The sequence below is a fragment of the Rhea pennata genome, chromosome 20 (genome assembly GCF_028389875.1).
Source record: "Rhea pennata isolate bPtePen1 chromosome 20, bPtePen1.pri, whole genome shotgun sequence".
Classification (NCBI taxonomy): Eukaryota; Metazoa; Chordata; class Aves; order Rheiformes; family Rheidae; genus Rhea; species Rhea pennata.
The window spans coordinates 9219710-9241025 of NC_084682.1; the positions used below are offsets into that span (position 1 = coordinate 9219710).

The 21316-nt window shown below is 46.6% G+C and overlaps 1 protein-coding gene across 1 annotated transcript in view; it reads left to right on the plus strand.

Annotated features, from left to right (window-relative positions):
• Positions 1-21316, plus strand: part of CLIP2 (CAP-Gly domain containing linker protein 2) — an 83086-nt gene that overhangs the window by 16262 nt on the left and 45508 nt on the right. Inside the window, exon 2 of the mRNA XM_062592542.1 lies at positions 681-901. Coding sequence (XP_062448526.1) covers positions 790-901 — 112 coding nt within the window. The 5' untranslated portion in view covers positions 681-789. The remainder of the gene's footprint in view (positions 1-680; positions 902-21316) is intronic.

A 21316-nucleotide genomic window follows, 5' to 3' on the forward strand; every position in this document is an offset into this window, starting at 1 on the left:
TTGCCTACCAGGAAGGGACTGGCATAGGGAAGTGTTATGTGACCTCATTAAGGAGTTGTGGGTAAAGCCGCGCTGGGATTTCAGAACGTTAGTTTGCAGTGTTATTGCAAACCCATGCGCTCAGATACCCCTTTTCTGCAATAAGGTTTTGGATTTGTTTGTAATGAAAGGAGCTGAAAGCCCCATTTCAGACACTGGCTACGTCTTGCTCTTGCCCATTTGGAAGGGTTGCCCTGAAGTCTTTTGAAAATGGAGACCTAACATAAAACTCAAGTGTAAAGGGTCATAGTCCTGCTGCTCTATGAAGACATTGTTGCGGTCTTCACCAAAGGCATACTGAGTCTTGACTGATGCATGAACTGAACGTTTAGAGCTTAAAACAAATCAACTATTTTAGTCACTTGAATCTCAGTTTGAGACTTAAATTTTTTGTTTGGTGGTTGTGGGAGGTGTCAGCTTTGATCTAGAGTCAAAGTGAAATTTCAGTGTCAGGGAACAAGAATGTGACATTAAAATAGGAGACAAAGGAAATTATTACTGTGGTATTACCAGTGCAGAAAAAGATTAAGGCGGCTGAGCTGACTCCTACGGATGTGACTGGAGAGCTGGACACTGCTTTTGGGAAGCTGGTTCAGTGCTCTCCCAGGCCATTCTGATTTCCTTGTGCTCTTCTTTTCCAGGTCTGTGATGATGGAAGAAAGGCTCCATCATCAAGAAGCCTGAACTGTGATACCAGGACAGCTTTTTGACACTGGCAGTTACTAGCCTGAGATACAGGAGACAACAAACATGCTGAAGCCAAGTGGACTTAAAATCCCCGGCAGGGCAGGGAAGCACTCCAGCCCAGTGGGACGGGCGTCGGGGACAGCTGCAGCTACAGTCACCACTGGTTCAAAAGAAGGTAAGGATGTGATTCCACAGGGGCATGAGCTGATCCAGGTGACTACCTGATTTAAAGGGAAAAGATCTAATGGTGCCAGCGTTCAGTAGAATGTGAAATTCCCCATCTGTAAGTAGGTTGACCATGAGCATGGATCAAAGCAAGTGTAATGGGGGTGAATAAATGGCCTCTCCCCCAACTAATGCACAAAACAGGTTGTGGAGTGGGTGGAAGACAGATGAATCCTCTGGTGTTTACTGCTGATAAAGGGAGATGCTACCTCCTGTTTCACTTGCTCGCGTGTGTGTGGTTGCTCTAGCAATTAGACCTGTCCGCAAACCATGGGATTGCTAGATGCATAGTCTCCAACCCAAATATGGGCAGAATTAGAACTGACTGTGTGTTGTTGGGGGTGGGGGGTGAGGAGCTGTTTTGCTCAAATGTTGCACTGTAGCGTCCTTTTGTCCTTTTCGTCCTTTTCATATAACTGCGAGACCTTCCAGGAGGGAAGGGTGAATATATAGATATTAGCATTTGAAGGGCTAATGATAATCAGGTAAATGGGAACCTCACCCCTGATCACTTTAACCATCTTCCTATAGCCGTTGCTTCTGGCCTGTGATGCTACGAGAATGAGAACCAGGCACTTAGTGATTTGTCCTGTGCAGATTATCTCAAATTAGTGCATTTGTTTGAACAAAATTATTTGAAGGACGGGGATATGAATAGTGATGCCTAGACACATGTGCTTTCCTGTCTGTTGGTCTATACCCAGTGTATTGCATTCTGGTAGTCTGTATACCTTATGCATACAATTAACACTGTGCTTCTTTATTGTACGTCAGTAGATCTGGCTTGCTCACTGGCTGCTTCGGCTCAGCCTTCTCTTCTTCCAGGGACTAGCGGTGTGTGTATTATCTCTTCTACTCTGTAGATTCTTTCCTCAAACAGTATTGTGGAAACTTGATGTTTTAGCTCACTGTCTTGCACGTGTGTGAGTCTTTTTGAGGGGCCAGGCACCATGTGAGATCATGGGCTGAGCTCCAAATGATTCAGTGTCAGACAGTGTTGTGGAGGGTGGAGCATCACTGATTTTCCTCAGCTGAGAACTTGGCCCTAGATGTTGAGATAAACATTTAAATGGAGCTCTTCTGTGTCTGAGTAGTTTTAGTATTAGAAAGAGTCACTTAATTTAGCATCTAAATCAAAGCTATTAAAAGCTTCCTTATCTGTTTGCTTGGAGGGAAGCACAAACTGACAGAAGAAATTTAGGATAGGGTTTATAAGCTTGTTTATTTTGAAATTTTGTCTTAGTCCCACTGCACTTCCCTATTGTTTTTCCTAACACCTCACTGTGGGTGAACCTGAAGGACTCCAGTAAAGTGACTTTTTAGCTACCTGTTGCAAATCTCAAGGCACTTCATGCTGGATTTATAGTTGCATATGTGGCATGGAGCTATTTGCAGGTGATTTTTCTTAATCATAAATGGAACTGGGGGAGAAAAAAAAAACAGGGCTATCTTCACTTCTGAGGCTTTGCACAGAGGCGTTTTGGCAAACACGGAGCATGTGTTGCGGTATGAAAGAGTTAGTCAACGCTGACCGTCAGCCCAGTGGTCCCATGCAGGCATTCAGCTGAATGCAGTGCTTGTTTGGAGCTGCTTTGTGCCTTGTTCGGCTACAGCAATCCGTCACTGTGATGGATGGTCAGCGCAACCAGCCAAGCGCGGGCAAAATCTGCGCCCAAGCTGTCTTTGACCTTTGCCTGAGAAGATTTAAACAAGTTTTATCCCTGAAAAATGGGTGTATGGAGAAAGGGGAGAAGTCTCAGGATGCTGGGTTGGTACTGTGTGACAGTCTGAACCGAGAAGGTGACGGAGGGAGAAGGTGTCGTGGTAGCCCGGTGTCTGTAGCTCCCGGAGCACTCGGACTGCCTGTGCTGTTGGCTGTCGGTCCCATGTCATGAGCCACGACGCTGCTCCTCTGCAGATCTGCACAGACAGCGCTCTGCGCGTCTTGGGGTGGTGCCGACAGCTTTGCACGGCCACCCAGGAATCGCAGAGCTGCCAAAACAAGTCACAGCACAGAAACCCCCCTGCCTGGAAGGTGGGGACAGAGCCCGACAGGACTGTTTACCGCAGTGTGTGCTCAAGGGACGGCTGTGACGGAGCTTGTAGCATCGTCCCTGGGCCTCGTTCTGCAGTGCGTTGCTCGCTCTCGCGCCATCCTGCACAACTGCTGTTCTTGTGTGTGTGCATGGCTTGAGTCTTCTCTCCCTCCTGTGGAAGAGACCACAGGAGAAAATATTCTGTCTTCTATCAGAGTGGTCTCTCCCTACTTCATGATCAAGGGTCCTCATTGCTGAAATCCTAACCACAGCAGACGCTGACATAAACTTTGAGGGTAGCTGTGGCCAAAGGATCTGGTGGTGGCTAGTCCTGGAAGCTGGATTACATTACCTTTCCTGGAACTGGTCGGGTTTGGGCATGTTAGGAGGGAGGTCTCCCCCATCCTCGTTCCACCGTCCTTATCCTCTCGCCTCTTGCATCCTCTCGCCTTTTGGCCCCAAAGTGCATTGCTGATGTTAATTCCTGGCAGCACTGGGTGCTCCTCTTGCTCAGGAGGAGGCAGCTGTACGCCAGCCTGACAAGCTCTGGTAACGCGTAGTCAGCGTTGAGCATCCTTCCTAGTGTCGCGGCGTCGGGGCCCTTCTGGGGGCACAGGGCAGACATGGAGATGGTGAAAATGTTTTTTCTGCTTCTGAATATTTAAAGTGACTATGAAAAGAGCTTTTTCTGGTTTTCTTCCCATTGTTTTTACCTGTCCAGGAAAACACCCTCCCCTCACCCTCACTATACTGGGTCTCTGCTGGGATGGAAGGATCCTATAGCAAATCCTATATCAAACTTTATATCAGGTCTTAAGAAGCTGCTTGAAAGAAGCTGTGTGTGAGGCATCTGAGGAGCCCTGCAGAAAGCATGAGCTCTGCTCTTGGCTGTCTCTGAACATTTGCTTGGGGTCTGTGAACTGCTTTCATAAATACAGTGTTCTGTGGGAGTCAGTGAGGAGTTGCCTGACTCCAGGGGGATCTGAGAATACTGGATTTTTCTGAACTTGTGTGTTGCTTCTCCACGATCTGCCTCTTACCAGAAACATGCCATAAGGGACTCTTTCATTTTGTTAGGCATTTGCTGACCCAGCTGATCCCTGCAGCTTGGCGGAAGATATCCGGTGTGTTTTGGGGTAGTAAATATAGGGCAGCAACATTGCTCTATTTGAATTTGCTACCTTTGGGGACGGTGGAAATCTCCAAAACTTGAAATGCAGTTACAAAAAAAAGCCGTGCACCTAATGGAGTGCAGAATTAAAATGCACCAGTGTGCAGTCAGTTGGCTCTTTACGTCTCTTGGTTTTGGTAGCCAAGGGCCAGCTCAGAAAGACCCCACCTCCAGGTTGTTTCTTCCAGACTGGGCGCTCATTCTCCAGTTGTACCCGAGTATTGTCAGAAAGCTGTTAGATGCCAATGAATCTTCTAAGCAGTTTCTGACTGGAAACCTTCACTTTTTCTTTCTACTGCCTTCCCATAAACCGATCAGTCATACCTGCAAGAGTGCAAGTGAGATGTATTTTGTTTCTAGTCTGGAGTACATAAAGATGCTTTGATGTCATCTTTCTCTCTCTCCTTTTTTTATTTTTTTTCCCCAATACTCTGTTTGTATTCTTTTGTAGAAGGTCAAGCATCTTGCAGTCTCACCTGACTCCTCCTTTCCCAGGGAATGTAGTTGTACCACATGAAACACTTCAATGTCTTCCTGACAACTCGCATCTTATGTAACAAGAGATGATTGATACAGATTCCAGATGTGTATGTATACAAAATGAGGCCGTCCATGTGTGTGTGTGTGTGTGTATTTTTTTTTTCTCCCCAATCCACAAGATGATTCTGGGTTTCTATAGGGACCAAATATGATGTAGCACATGTGACATACTGGCTCAGTGTATCTGGTTTGTTTGCTCTGAGAGCTATTATTCAGAGCTCCAGTTTCTTACCAGCTCAGAGTTGTCCTCTTTGTGAACTTGCTTAGTGTGGAGTGCTGCTGTGTCTGCCACCTGAGCTGACACTTCCAGAGACTGGTGTGCTGTCAGGGGTCTTTGTGGTGGTATTTTGGACTCTGTGAGTGTTTGCTGGTTGTGTGAGAAACAGAGTAGAGATGAAGATTTCAGTGAAAGTCAGTGGGACATGAGCATCTGACTTGTTTTCTCTGAAAACGCCGGCTTCGAGCAGTGTCCACGCTGGCTTCCCCCTCCCGTTCTCTCCCATAAGGCTGGAACAATGGAAAAAAATAAGTTACGCTTTTTTTTTTTTTAGTGACTTCTTTTTTTCCCCTTGAAATCAGACTAAAAAGCCCCTTCTGGCTGTCTCAAAGTATTTCCCACAGATGCTCTGGCTTATTTCCCATATTTTAAGTAAAGAAAGTTACTGCTCTCAGTCCTGAGTGCAAGAGAGGTTTCTGTGCACAAGGTGTGGGTCACTGGTAAAGGGCTCGAGATAATGCTTGGATTTCTTTTAACTTAAAAAGCTCACGTCTCGGTTTCTTTTCCCAACCCCCTCCTGGAAAAGCCTGCCCTTGCCCGGAGCTGCGTGGTGGAGAGGGAAGAGCAGCCGTGCTGAATGGGGCCACACAGCTCTCCCAGCTGCTGGAACAGGTGAAAGCCTCTTGGGAGGGAAACGTTTGCGTTTCAGCATGTTTTCATCTGCTCAGGGCAGCGCTGGAGTAACTTGGTTAGAGGAGAAAGTCTTCTCGTTTCATGCTGCGGTTTTCTGTCAGTTGGCTGCTGGCTTCACTTCCAAAGCTTTTTATGGTCCCTAAATCTTCCCTTTGATTAAAGAGTTTAGGCAAAAGAAAGAGGGGGAAAACTAGTATTTGCAGACAGAGCTGCATAATGCTGGTGACTTCAAAGTTGCAAGCAAAGGAGCCCAAAGTTGTCCTGTTTTCTGCAAGCCTTAAAGAAGTCCAGTCTGAACCATGCCTAGATTTGGAATTTTATAGATGGATCCCATCTTTTTGGATAGGCAGATGCAAATATCTGTGACCTGAATATCGTATTTAGGCATGTCTACTGGGTGTCAAAACTGATTTTCAGCTGGTGCCCAATGTTATTGCTAAAAAGTGTACTTTGATAGCTAAGGTGCACAGGAGCTTTGCCAGGAACCTGGGAATGTCTTCTAATGTTCATATAAATGTGTGTACATTTGTTTGTCACTTAATGCACAGGACCATTCATATTTCCTGGCATTGGATTCAACTTTATAAATGTTGTTTGCTTTTTTACTAAAAATAAAAGCTAAGCAACTGCAGCACTAGATGCAAGAGCTGTAGATGACTGGCTCACTAGAGTAAGTTGTAATGAAGATTGTATAACTTTGAGCTGTGCTAGTTATAGGGTGGTTGGTCACAGCTGGCTTCTGGTTCCTAATTGTCTTGGGTTGATTTGTGTAATGGGGACCAGTTACTGCTGTTTTGTACCTGTTTTATGGTTGGTGTGTGCTGTATTGGGTCTCCTAGATGATTTTTAGTGACAGATATGGCTGACATCCTACTGGGAAGATGAGCTTTTCTCTCTTCCAGAAGCAGCTGCGGTGGGTTTGTTGAAGTTGGATACAGTTTGTGTTAGGTGGGAGACGTGACCAGAGCTTTTGGGCTTTCGGAGCTGTTGCTCCAGCCTCTCTGAGGACCTTGCTGCCAAACACCTCTCATTCCTGAGAATGAAGCGAAAAGGACAGGTTGGACCCCCTGGGTTACATTCTTTACAATTAAAAAAGGCTTCCTGTAGAAATTGTATAACATGATCTTTCTTCTGTGATTGAATTGAACTTTGAGCCTTCTGGGAGAAGAGAAACTTTATATATGTGTGTGTGTAAATTAATATTATATATGTACATATGAAATATTAATTTAATATACATTTTTTTTCTGATTTGTTTTCTGCAAGTGCTGCTAGCTTTGGAGGATTTGGAGAAACTGGTCTTTGCATAAATTTAGACTATCACCATTAATGAGTTACACTTGCATGAATTTTGCCCAAGGAGTGTAAATCTCATCACCACCTTAACTTCTCTGTAGGATTACCATCTTGTTCTTACCTTTCTTGGTGTGAAATCTTCATTCCTTTTCGTTTATCTGCAGGAGGATTAGCAGCAAATTACTGGTAAATTAACTTGGAAATAAGTTGTTTGCCCTCTAAAGATTCTCAGGCTTTTGTTGGAGTAAATTGGACACATAGCAGTAAGAAGTAATTTTTGTTGCATGTAGGTTTATTTTGCAATCAAATGGATAGAGGGAATGAGTTCTTATAAGGAATTTATGCCTAGGTAATAAGAGACGGCTTGGGTAGGTTATTCTTAGGTAGTGATACTTAGCACTGTTTTAGAAGTTTTAGTTTGTGTGTATGTGTGTGGTGGGTGGTTTGTTGTTGTTAAGCTGCAAGAGAGAGTGCTGAGGCTGCCTGGTTTTATATCAATCTATTTATTTGGAAGTGAGAATTAATATGAAAGACACTAAACTACTGTTTTGCCTGAAATAAAAGAAACGGGACTGTAGTGGCCGGAGCAGCTGATTGACTGGCACGGACATAGGAAGCTAATTCTTGTCTACACAAAGGCTTGTGGCTCTTGATTAATATTAACTTGGGGTGTTGTGCGCTGACAAATTGAGAGAAAAGACCCCACACCATGGGGCCAGAGGCTGCTATTATTTCTAGCAAACATTTGTTTTTGCCATTTTGCTTCATGCCTCACGGAGCGATCAGCACTGTCGGCTCTCAGATCCGAGTCTTAGCCTCGATTAAATCCGTGCTGCAAGCGTGGATGGATGCTCTTTAAGTTTGAATAGTGTTTGTTGCTGAAAATGCTTTGTCAGTGTCTGTAAAGTTTGATGAGGGTTTGCTTTATCGTAATGGGTTTGTCGGGCAGCATTCACAGCATCTTTAGCTGCTAGGGAAATTGGGAGGACAAGGTACGGAGGAGCATCGTTTAAGATCACGTGCCTGACTGCTCCAGCATCAACAGATTATCTGTCAGTTAGCAGAAACAGCTACAGTGTCCACTTACACCCCGGCATCTGGTCAAGAAGTTACTGAATATCTGAAAGAAAATAAGAGTGCGTTTGCAAGGGCTGCGCAGAGGAAAGACTGCTAATGAGTTGCTGGTTTGCTAATTTACAACCTGAGAGAGAAATGTTTTGCTACTGAGTGTGTTTAAGACGTCGTTTGGGAATGGATTGCGGCGTGCTTCTACAATACGCTTTAACTTGGCGTTCAACACCGTAATGCAAGCGCTCGTAGGGCAGGAGGAGGCAGATGCCCCGCAGCACGTCGTTCTGCAGCCGGCGCAGCTGTCTTCCGCCTTCCCCAGCGACGCTTCCTCCTGGGGTTTGTCTGACGCGGTAGGCGCCTCCAGTGCCGGCTGCAGGGGCAGAAGGCAAACGCGCTCTGGCGCGGCGGCGGTGCGGCCGTCTGACTCTTCGCGTGGGGCTCGCGCGCCCCTTTCGCGAGCCGCCCTGTCTGCCCTCCCGCAACCCCGAACGGTTTGTGCCGCGCCGCTGTGCGCGCGCGCGGTGCCGGCTGCTCTCTCCCCCCGGGTTCGGTTGCCTCGCTTGAAGAGGGAAAGAGTCTTTGGCAGGATTTCTCTTCCGAAGAGAGGTGACCTGCTGCATTCCAGGCAGTACAAGAGGGTATTGAGCCACTCTTGATCTGATCAGCTTCACAGGTGACATCTAGAGACAACTGGGAGCCTGATTTTAATTGTCTTAATCATTGGATGCTCTTAGCAGGATCTGATATTGTTAATCCTTAATATTCAGTGCATTCACTCTAGAATTAGATGCAAGCACGCACTGAAGGCATATGGAGGTCGGACACCCTCCTGCTCGCGCTCTCTGTAGCTCCTCGCAGAGCAGCAGGGAAAGAAAATCTGCTTCCCACAGATGTTCAGCTTATGGTGGTTTGAATATAATGAACCAAATCCTATTCAGCGTGGCTGGTGTAAGTGCAGTAACATCGGTACGCGTACAGCTACGGCCGTGGAAGTAAGGGTGCCGCTCTGGGGCAGGATCTGTTCCTGCGTATTCTGCCTCGAACAATTGAACTAATCCTGCAAGAGCAGATTAATCATTAGAAGCCGTAGCCAATATTCATTGGAGTCAAAGGAAAGACTCCCCTTGGCATAGATGGGTTTTGGGTGAGAATCTGTAGGATTAAAGTGGCATCAGACTGCAGCTACATCGTATCGACTACTGGTCGAGATAACCACGGCACACTAAGCGTGCACCTGAACATCCTCCTTGCAAGCAGATAAATGCATGAACTAACCTCCACAAAAACCTTAAAATATTTTGAATGCTTAGATTTTTACTGTGTTTATCTTGGATTTATTAGGTTCTGTGCTTGTTTTTGGTAACAATGCTAGAAAATAATATCCCCTCAAAGAGGACTACTTTAAGCAGTAGCGAGCTCTGTAAGACTAACTCCATGTATCAGAGTGCTCACTATAGAATAACAAGAGCTGTCAGAATTAAGCTGTCCGTGACGACATCCTCGTTGGTTGACTGCAGCCTTGGCCAAGGGTGTTCACAGGAGAAAAGCATAGAGCTGGTCATCTGGGGAAGTTTTGAAGTTGATTTTGAAGTTTTGGAGTGGATTAAGAGATGTTGTTGTTTTAAATGTGACCTCCTCAAACCAGCAAGAAGTAAGGGGGGCTGCGAGAACGCTGTGTGCTCGTGGGGGGTCGGGGTGGTCCCTCGGGGGCTGTGTGCTGGGCGCTCGTACGGGCTCTGCTGTTGAGTCGCAGAGCTCTGTCCATCACCTGGCTGTTGTCCCCTTCTGCCTCGCGCCCCAGCACTTCTGTCCTGGAAGGATATAACGAATCGTTTCATGTGATCGCCAAGACATTAAAGCTGTTTGGTTTGAGATACCTGCTGGGGGGTTGGATTTTCAGTGGGTGTGTTTTGCCCGCTTTCCCACCCACCTCCAAGGGATTGCTGCTGCAAATTAATAACTTTTTTCCTGAAAACAGTGCTTGTTCACGTACACTCATTACCTTTTGATTTGGATACGGTGCTGTTTAAGCCAGGTATTTGGAAGAAAGTAGATGATTTGATGTTAATCTACTCTCAAAAATCCTTTTTATTAGATTAGGTGAAACAAAACCAACCTAACAAATTCTGCGCTCTGCACAGTGTGGATCTGTGTACAATCGGTCTATTGTGTGACCTTGGAGGGAGATGTATAGTCTGAGCTATCTGTGCATGGATGTATGGCTGCCAAAATAAATGGCTGATGAAGTAATGAATCAAAGCTGTGTTTCAGCACAGTGTAGCCATATGATTGTATACAAGTTTGCCTGGCAATTAAGAGATGGTGGTCTTTGCCTCGCCTGTAATTCCCCCGGGATCCTGGGGATACTGCAGAAGGCCTCTTGAAATGCTCTTCTTCCAGGGAAGTTGGACACTGGATTCAAAGGAATGGTATAATTGAGTTGGTGTAATGTTTCTACAGAAAAGAAGAGAGGGAAAAAAAAAAAAGATGAGCAAGACCGACGGCATGGTGCTTGCCTTTTGTGCTGGTACCATCCCAGTGGTTCAATTAACAGTGGTTTCACTCTCTGCTGTCCTCCAGGATAGCTGGTTGCTCGGAGAACAGGCCTCTCTTAGTATGCTAATTGGAGTCTAAGCAAGTGCCTGCCTTTCCTATTACATGTTGATTGTTACATTTTTTTTCCCTGCTTTCCCTCAAGAGGAGCATGAGAAAGTAGTCTGTAAGGCCACAGACCATGAGTTCTGCAAAGCGAAATCACAGCGAAGAACATGTGTTACTTACTCATCTTCAGCACTAATGAGAGTTGGACCAGACCTTGCCCTAAGTGGAAGAGCCTGAGTGGAAGCTGAGTTTGGCTCCTCTTGGGGATGAAACTCTACATGCTCTCCAGCAGCTTGCAGAATCGCTCCCTGGATACCGAAGGATCGTTGCGCTAGCCCTCCAAGCATAACATCCCAGGGTGGCCTGAAGTGCAATGAGGAGTCTGAGCTTTTGGGTTTTGTCTGAATTCTTGCGTGATTCATCTGTGGTGGTGGGATGTTTCTGTTCTGCATTCAGGCTGAGAAAGGCCTCACTGTGTCAGACTGGGAGAGCTGTGAGGTTGCAATGGCTCACTGCAGGAGCAGACATGTAGCTTGAGGACATGGGCTGTAGATGATCACTGAGTGCAAGCATGTGCTCTGTTTGTATATATGAAAGACAGCTTGTCCAGTGGGTCCCTCCGACTGGAGAATTAGTGATTGCCAGTGGAAGAATGCCTGGCTGCTGGAGTTCGCGTTGTCTTCATTTGGTGTCAAGATATGATGCAGTTCAGAGGCAGATTTTGCCTCCTGGAGCTATCGCTGCCATCTGCAGCTGCAGGCTCAGGCAGTTAATTCTTCCTATCGTAAGTTAGACGTGCAGTGTTAGGCCACATAAATAGCATCTTCCCTACTCTCTCCCTTAGTTGCTAGCAACTACTCATTCCTGCCTGCTGAACCTCCAAAACATTTCCTATGAGCAAGTATAAGTTCCTGAGCTTCTGATATTACCTTGCTCCACTTTTGTCTGGCAGCAGTGGAATTGGGCAAGATTGGCCAAGTCTCTAAGGCTGTGAGACAATAGATCCCTTGCTATGAGGTTGGTAAGGGAGTCTTTTGGGGATAAGCTATCTTATTCTTGCTGTTCTTATTTAAATGTGTTTATTATCTGCTTGTAATGTAAGGAGGAAGCAATTTCTGTGCAAGTGTGATCAAAAACCAATGACAGGGCGAGCAATTTCCTACTATTGAAAACTAAAATGTCAAGGAATGAGTCTAATACTAGAAAAGGAGCTTGTTAGAGCTTGGAGAGCTTGCTGTTCAGCATCTTTAGTTGGGCCAGGACAGTTTGGGGAGATTAAATTTCTGGTCCTAGGAACTGGCCAATACCTTCAATTTTCCAGCCCTTTTGAATTTGGAAGTTGCATGCACAAAATCAGTGTCTTTAATTTCTTTAAATTTGCTTTTGATTTTAGAGCATCTGGATCATGTTCTTGAGCTCTTCATGCAAGAGGCCTAGAATTCTGTTGGGCTTTCAGTGAAAAACAGTAGCTTCATGTCACTGCATGATACTGCACTAGCAATGTTTTTGGACAGAAAAGGATTTGCTTAGTCCTTAGCCTCTGCATAGATGTGGTACAGCTGTGCAGGGTTTGTGGCTAGTCATGAAAGCTTGTTCTAGGATTTGACTTGGACTGGTTGTTTCATATAGAAAGATGAACAAGCAGAAGCTTGTGTGGAGAGGAGGCCTGGGCAGCAGTCCCCACGTGCGTTCAAGCCGCACTCGCTGGGCAGTGTGCAGCTCGACCGTCTTGCACACAAGAGAACACAGCCGAGTTTCCTTCCTTTCCTTTCTGTTGCAGCAGAGGCTGGTTTGTCCTGTTGAAATAGTTTAGTTTTGGGGGTTTAGTTTTGTTTATGGTGATCTATGACTAGAGAAGTGCCGCAGGACAGAGTCTGGACTGGCAAGGCTGATAACAAGTATCTTCAGCTGTAGTTAGCAGTTCAGTTTTTATCTAATAGGTTTCGATGGCTCCTAGGTGCTGGTAAGGGTTAGGGTGATCATGCTGGCCAAAACAGCATTTTGTGCATTTCAGAGGATCGAGCTGCTTCCCAGCAATAGTAAATATTAAACCCTGGAACTTAAATGCCTGTTGATATGCACATGAGTTTCAAGCTATAGATGAAAAACAGAACTCCTGTGACTAGATAGCAGCCCTGTGGAAGAGGAAACAGGGTTGATTATAAGGCAGTCTGAGTGACACGGCCCTGTGCACAGCAGGACCTGCAGGTGTAATGGATTTCTGGATGCCCGCTCTTCACAGCGCCTGCTCCAGCTGCTGCCCCCTGCCACGTTCAATGCCATGATCTGGATTCCTAGAAGCACAGTTGGCTAATGGGTACTGAAGTGCTCCTCAGGCTGGGAGAGGCATGTAAAGGCATTGTGGTGTTTCTGACTTAACTTCCAGCTACTCAATGCACCTCTGACTTGAATTAAATGGTGCTTTGAGGTTGAGCCACGGACACGTGGATCTCCAAAGTGCTGTTGGTCCTGAGCTGGTCATGCGGTAGGAGTGCAGGTATGAGCCATACAGCTCAGTGGTTGTCCTGCCAGGCAAAATGAGGCGCTACGGTATAGCTAATCTGATTTGAATGGGGTAGCCTGGGCCTACTCTTGCTGTGAATACAAGTCCCAAACTTCTTAGCAGGGCACACCTACTAGAGATAGCCAAAATGGGGCATGTGGGAGAGGAAGGAGCTGCTTTACTTGTCAAGGTAAATGTCTCCAGCTGTATGGAAAAGAAGGTGATGGGAAGACCTGACAAGACAGTCTGAGCACTGCTGTGATATAAAATGGTTGAAACCCATATTATATAGCTGGAGTAAGTATGATGCCTGGACGTAGTTCATGCCTATGTCGAAAACTGAACTAAGCTCTCTTGCTTCAAGTGATTTAACCTCCCTTTCCCCAGATCGCTAAGAGCTGTGGCCCTTCTGCTGCGTGTGGCTGTTCAGGTAATGTCCAGGTAGTAGATATCCCAAGTTAGGCACATACAGCAGCAGCTCCTTCGTCGTGTTCCTTGTGTAGACTTTGGGCCTTGAAGCTGGTGATGCTCTGATCCAGTTCCAGTGCAATCATAACCTAATAATTACTCTCCTAGGGGACCACGCCAGGCTATTTTCTGGTACCTTTACTTCTGAATTTCAGTGCTAGGGAGCTAATTCCATCATTTCTGTGTGAATAAGTCAGTGGCCTTTCTGTGCACACCTGCTTGAGCAATGTGCTGCTTGGCTGGCTGCTCACTTCTGCAGCCGATGTTGTAGCTGGGTAGGAATGGCGGCAGGGTCCCTCTGAGCGGGTTTTGTGTGAGCACGACGTCTGGGCAAAAATCCTACGCTGAAGGCTGTGAAATTTCAAACTGAGTTCAAAGCCTTACTGCTTAATCCTTTTTCTGGTCAAGGGAAAGTACTGTGCTTTCCTTGGCTGCTTTCTGCTGTGTTTGGTGCTCGAGATAAATTTGTCCAGTTCAGAAGGTGTCCCGAGACCGCTCCTCTCTGCGCTAGCACCAGCGCTCCGTCTGGGAAATCATTTATAAATGTCTCATTAAAGACTTGAGTCTGCCCCTTTTCTTTCTTTTTGTCGTCGGATCAGCTTACTGAGAGCAGCTGTCCTCGCTTCCGTGCTAGCAGCCCCCCTAAACCATGCTTGAGACTTACCAAATTCCCACAGCCTGCGAAATCGCGGACAACTGCGCACGGGTGTAGGAGCCGGGTTCGCAGCCACGGCGGGTTTAGACTGAGCTCATTCCAAAGCTGCTTTTTTTTTTTTTTTTTTTTGTACTTGTTTCAAAAGAGAAGACTTTGGGCTAGATTAAAAAGAAGTGGAACATATGGTGTGATGAGAGCGACGTAGCCGGAGAGAGGGAGGTGGTGCGCGTGCGCGCCGCTGACTCGCGAGCAAGTTTCTCGGTGTCCTGCGGTTCGTCGTTTGGGCTCTTTGACGGAAGTTCCCCGCGAGCGTATCCCTGTAAGTGTATCTTCCCCCATTTGCTGTTCTCGCCGTCGGAGCTGTCTTACGGGAGGCCAGAGTACTGTGCTACCCCGGGCTGGTTTTCGAATGCTCCTTTCTGTTCTTAAGTACTCTAGTTGCAATGGTCTGAGCCAAGTGACTCAGTCTGGATATGGGTGTGGGGGGGAAACACATTGAGTATTTACAGCTAAAGGCTGGTATAAATGGGAAAACATACCCTCTAGTTAAATGATGCTTCCAAGTGAAATGTTCTGCAGTTGAAGTGATTTTATTGCTGTTTATTTAAGAATAAAGTCTGTATTATTCAGCCTTGTACCAGGGATTGCTTTGGCATAGCCCTAGCTTTTCAAAAAGGGCCTGTGACTTATTTCTAGAGGCTGAGGTTTGGTGTGGCGCAGGAAGAAAGGCATGAGGGCTCCTTTCTTTCTTCTGTCAAACTTAAAGCACCCATACCTTGTGGAAGTGTTTTATTATTTTCCAGGAAAACAGGGTATCACTGCAAAGGTGTGCTAGGCTCCGTTTTCAGATTGGAAAATGCTGAATTGCATTTTGAGGCATGAATGATGAAAGAATATACTTATGGTTTTAAAATAATAATTATGTAAAAACTAAAGACTATAATTTGGGGATGAATAGATCCACCATATGCTGTGTTAATTATCGCTCAGTGAAAGATCTTACTCCCTTTCTACTGCTCACTCACCTCTCTTGCCCGGTGCTGCCAAAATCTGTCTCCTCTGCATATTTTATCAAATACCATTGTTTGCCTTTTCACGGTTTGTTTCTTTTTAAAATTATACCAAATCAGATAGCCTGATGTTATCTAATCTGGTGTAGCTCAGCAGGAACCGTGGGCCCTTCATCCCTCCCATCTCCAGCGGGCACCGAGAGTGCACGTCTCACCCACTGCGGAGCTGATTTCGTACCAGTCGGCCTCCCGAATGAGACCTTTTAAAAGAAAGTCTTTGTTGAATACGGCTATTCGAGGTTCAGTGCCCTTCCCAGCTGCCCTTGTGAAGACAAATGTCTGTCTGAACGGGCATCTCCTCGCATTCAGCAGTGCAACCACGTTATGGCAGTTCTCGCTCACTTGCCTTTCCTCTCTCTTACTGTCCTCTCTTTTCTTCTTCATCTTCGGTTGCTTTCTAGGTAGTCTTTCTCTCTTCAGAATAGCGAGAGCCTTTTTTGCTTGCGATGTTCAAGTGTTATCAGGTTGTAATACACACACAGACATACACACACACACACACACACACACACACACACACACACACCATGGGGATTATTCCAGGGAACAGTAGGAACAACGCATTTCCAGGGTGCCAGATGCAGAGTTTGCCCTGTGCCAGGCAATTAGGTTTATGTCCCGTAAGACAGGCGGTTACAGTCCCGAGTTTTCAGCTTTCCACTTGGAGAGCTTTCAGTTGTTTTTAAGTCAGCCATAAATCTGTCTGGCAGCTTCCCCTCTAATGCACAGCCAGGCGCTCAGCACTCTCCTGCAAGGCACTGCTTTCTCTAGCACTCACCTAGTCCCTCTCTTTTCCCACCTTGTCCTGCAGCTTAGAAGGGCTGTGATTAAATCTTGCAGAAAACAGCTGCTTCCTTGCTGTGCTTGATAATTTGAGTTGGGTATGGCAGAATGGGCTGGGTTTTGTGTGATTGCCAGCAATGTAATTTTTGTGTAACCCAAGCTGCTCCAAGAAGCTTCAGTTCCTGTGTGGGAATCTGGAATAAGGTGCGCTGAGGCCTTCAGGAAGCTAAGCACTGTGAAGACAGCAGGCATCTTGCACTCCTCCCTTGGGAGACACGGTCACCTGGGTGGCTGCTGTTGGCGCTGCCAACTGGGGCTGCGTCTCTGCCTGTGCAGACAGCGGCTCCTGGAAACATGGCACTGTATCTTGCCTGGTAGACCAGCTGTGGGGGGTTAAGGTTTGAGTTTTCATTTTGGCTAATGTTCTATGCTGTCCTTTACTCCACCTTCTGAATGGGAAACTCTCACAGGCTTTAGTTTGACCATCAGTTATTGAACTTCTGTAGTATTGTAAAACAGTATTGCAGACCCAGAGAGACTTACAGTGCTTGTAATGCAAGAGCAATAGAGTAAAAATGAAGGAGCCAGAAGCACATAGGTACTTGATTGTAGAGCTAGTGCACTAATATTCTTTAACTCACAGCAGGAGGTGGTGGTCTTTTCAATAGGGAAGTTTGTCCTCCATCACATCCGTGTCCTGAGTGCAGCTGTGCTTGGAGCAGAGGCAGTGTCTGATGTCCCAGCTGAAACTGGATCCCCTCATCATCTCTTGAGCATTGAACCAAGCAGAGAGGTGAGCACTGGGAGAGCTCTAGTCTCTTAAGCTCTTACACAATCTTTGCTGCAGTAAAAACATACATTATTCCTTTTAGCTGGCACCCCTGCGGCCAGCATCAGGGCTTTGCAGCTGACACGTTCTGTCTTGACTTCAAATTGCCCTTGAGGTCCCCTGGTCACGGGTCTGTCCTGCAGCCCTGTCCAGGCTGGGAGGGAGCAGAACTGGTACTAAAGTTTTTTGACTAGTTATTCTCATTGCAGGACTGCATATTGGGTGCTCACTAGCCCCAGAGTATAGTGCCCCCTCGCAATTTAGTCACATTCATAGCATGGGCTGGTGAGATGAAGGTATAATGTTTTGAGTCTTGTGATGATGATGTTTCTGCCCGGCTGGTACAGCTTTTCTAGCTGAGTAGTTTTCTTGTAGTGGATAAGAAGCTTATTGATAGCTGCTGAAAAGGACCGGAGCCTAGGACCAGACAGGCAGTTGCACGCAGCGTGGCCGGTTGTTTCACGGTGTAGCAGGATTTGAGCATTTGCTCGCAGCCGCCTGTCTGGAGGGAGGCTGCACCCGGAGGCTCTGAGCAGTCACAGCTCGCTCGCCCACCGTGGTCAGCCGTGGGCCCTCCAGACCCTGCCCGCTCCAGCCTCCCAGCATCGCTGAGAGGCAGCTATTATATTTCCTGTTTTGTAGCTGAGGCCATTGAGGAATACTGAAATACTGAAAAATAGAGACTGCAGTCCCCTGGGGCTAGGGGCTGAATAAATGCCAGGGAATAGGTTCCCTGCTTTGCCAGTGTGGAGAACAGGACCTGCCACTCCAGATGCCGACTGCTAGCCAAACTGTACTTGGTAGGTCCTGTGACAGCGATGTGAAGACGTCTCGATGAGGAGCTTTCTGAATCTGGTTTCCTGGGCAAGGTGGGTGGTCTGTCACCAAGTGAAGAAATGGCCCATATCAGATAGTCGTGGAATGTGATACATATCCTTAATCAGGCTAAACTGGTGTTTTATTAGGTACAGACCTATTCACTTGCCCTATGGTTTTAAAAAAAGTCTGAAGATTAAAATGGAGAAGGAAAAAGGCCTCTCCTAGGGGCACTGTAAAGCGCTCCTGTAAATATCGTGCGTTTTCTCACTTCTCCCTCCTTTCCTGGCATGAGATGCTATTCTGGTATCTCTCTCTCTTTCTCTTTTTTTAATCTAATGTGCTTACATTTTATCAATTAACTGGTTGTCTCCTGATTCCCATGGCAACACAACAGGCTCTTGAATTTCTGATTCTTCGGGCAGTCAGGGTGCCTGGCATGTCTCTCAGGAGCAATAAGATTACAAAAGGGTTCTGCAGGATGTAGGAGGTGCATGGGTAATGCTCGCTGTACGCTGCTTCTCATGCTAAACTCTTCCTTCCCCCTTTGTTTCCATTGCCCAGTGCTGAGAAATGTACAGCTGTGCCTGCACTGATACGCTATGGGATGACAAAATACACGGAGCGAGCGGATGCATGGCTCCTTTGGAAGTGGACTTATATATACACACTTATAAAAATATAAACATTTAAAGTTACGGTACTTAAATATAACATGAGGCTGAGTTTGTCTCACGAGGAGTCCTACAGCGAAGGTTATTCTTGCAGATGCTGTGGAGTGTTTGCTCTGCTCCTTCTGCTTCAGCCTTTGGAGCTTGTTCAAAGGGGGTTTCTTGCTTCTGTACCACAGCAAAGCTCTCTCTCCTCAGCCCTTCCTACAGCAGAAGTCTCCGGGAACTGGAAGAGCCTGTCTCCTTTGTGTGGAAACCTCTGCAATTCCAGGGGTTTCGGGCACGTGGCTTTCATTGACACGGTAACAAGAGCCATGTGAACAGGCTGAAGCTTCAACTGGTCTTCAGCTTTTTCAGCTCTTCGCTCAGAGGAGTCTGTTAGGATCTAGGTGCCTGAGGCAGTGTGGGGTGGCCCGTCCGTGTGGGCCCCTAAAACTGACAGGAGGAGTTTGCAGGAAGGGCGCTAAGTGCCAGGTCTGCTGTGGGTGTTTGCAGTGTGTTGCACGCAGTCCTACAGAAGCTAAAGGGAAAGTAGGGACTTGGAGCTGGGTAAGAGGCACATGTAGCAGGTGCTGCATGAGACATTGATCTGTAGGTTGTTACTCAGTCCTGAAAGTGCTGTGACCTACAGGAAGACCATTTAAATGGGAAAGAATGAGCTGGCTAATGAGCACAATGGGGCTGAGGTTGGGAAGCCCAAGCCTGTTCGTGATGCCTTGGAGCCTGATCCCGGAGAAGGAGGGAGGAGTTGTCCTCACCATCCTGTTTGGCAAGTGGGGTTTGTGCTGGACAGAAGAGAGGGAGGCAGCGAGCCCCTGAGCAGAGGAGGAGAGTTTTTCATGTTGCCAGCTTCCAGGTAAGCTGCTCAGGGTAAATGCCCAATAACGATGCTAGGAGAGTCCCTTTGGCACCCTCGCTGGCATTGCCAGGTGACTCCTGAGGATAAGGTTGGAGTTAAATATAATCAAGACTTTGGTTTTATTCCTCTTGTGAGACTTTATTCTTGGCTTTGTACCTGAGAACTGTATCCTTGCTTTGCTGTTCGTAAGTTTTTCTTGGATCTTGTTTGTGTTTAATTGGGGAATCTGACAAGAACAAGAAACTTTCTTCGCACAAATCCGTGTGAAGCAGACGTAGACCAGATGTTTAGGTGCCGCAGGCTGGGGGAGGCTCAGGAATGCTGTGCATTTGGGTGGGTTTCCCTAAGCTGAGGGAGCTGTTTGGAGAGCAGGTATCTGCAGATGACAACCCTTGGAGAGTAATGCCCTTCAGACAGCAGAGGTTAGCACTTGTTCTTGCTGTCAGCTAATTTCTGTTTTGGGCTGTTCTAAGATTCTTCTGAACTTGAAGAAAAGGTTAGCTGCAACTGAGGCAGAAACACTTTTCAGCAGTCTCCATTACTGCCTTTTCTGTCCTTACCACGGGATGGGCTTCCTGAACGTGCTCCACGCTTTTGTCTTCTAGTTCAGATCAGATTCAGACCAAACAGAGGTACTACCTTCCTGGAGACACAGACAAGCTGAAGCAATTGTTCCATAGTGGTTTATCAAGAATGTTGACTCTGAAGTCTAGTGATAACCAAAATATCAATATTAACATCCCCTAATGCAGCTGTTTTAGCAGAAACTAAGTTGTCCATACTACTGTGTGCCAGTACACTAGCTAGCAAGTATTCTTTTCTTTCCCCTGAGATTAGGCCTGTAGCAACTATCTTGGTGTGAGGGCTTTTTTTGTTCTTTGGGCTTTCTGGGAGCTGAACTTGATCTGTCAGGCCCATTACTTGTGGGAGAGCTAGGAAAGTGGTGCAGGCTGAATAACAGTGATGACTGAGGCTGAACAAGTTTTACAGTTCACTTCAGATAGGCATTCAAGTTTGACCTGCCTGTGCAGCTGCTCAGACTTTCCCTGTCAGCCCTGTCCAGGAGCAAATGTTCTTCCTGGGTGTGCTGTTGGCTTCTCCCTAGGGCTATCCCTCAGCTCCTACTGTTAGTATCTCCTGTCCAGGGATCAAAGGGGGCAAACAAGGCTGGTAGTGGGAGTTACCTTGCTTTGACTTCCTGTTCCTAACACTAAATTGAGAGTGCAGGTTGATCTTCTCTGAACACATGAGCACTGTGAAGGGTGTAGGATTTGGGGTGCTTTCTTGTCTTTGCAGACATTCAAAGTTAGCGAGGGCTAAATTCATGCCTGGTGCAATGGGTATGCTTTCTTTATTCTCACAGGAAGTTGTTCCTGTTTGTGCCGTGGAAAATTTTGTGCTTTATGCCCTGGGTTTAGCTTCTTTTGGTAATAGTGAAGGCAGCGTTTCCCTCTGCCCGTTGGTGATGAGTTCCGTTTGCTTATGCTCATTGTGCCTGGCTCTGTGCAAGGCTCTGATTGCTTATTGCAATGGGTTCAAGTGACCTGGCCTGGAGACTCCCTTGCAGCACCTTTTCTAGAGCCATTTCTGTTTCCTGGTCCTGGCTGTGCTGGTGGTGCCAAGAAGACCTTGTGTTAGCACCAAACCTAACTTTGCTGAGCCCAGGGAAGCAGCTGCAAATCTGTAGTGCCTCAGAGACTGAAGCTAGCTGATATTTTGAGTTAACCAGAGAGTCTGGAAACCTGGAATCCTCCTGTGGGTTTTTTGTGGTTGAAGGCATCCCAGAAATTTTAACTTAGTTTGACTGGAAGGTCCAGATAACTCCCTCTGAGCCCAGGGTATATCAGACCATCTATCGCACATGTGCCCCACACCACCTACAGGAGAGAAGCCCTTGGGAGCTCCGTGCTGCAAAATGCTGAGGATTCAGGGCATGACTTACTGGATGTTAGTTTGCAAGCTAAGTTTCTCAGTCCATTAGGAAGTGTTTTGTTTGGGGAGAAAATACCTATACATGTATGTGTATACATACTTACATTTTTGCTTGTCTGTTTTTAGAGCTTTATCTCCTCCTCCTATAGTCTTA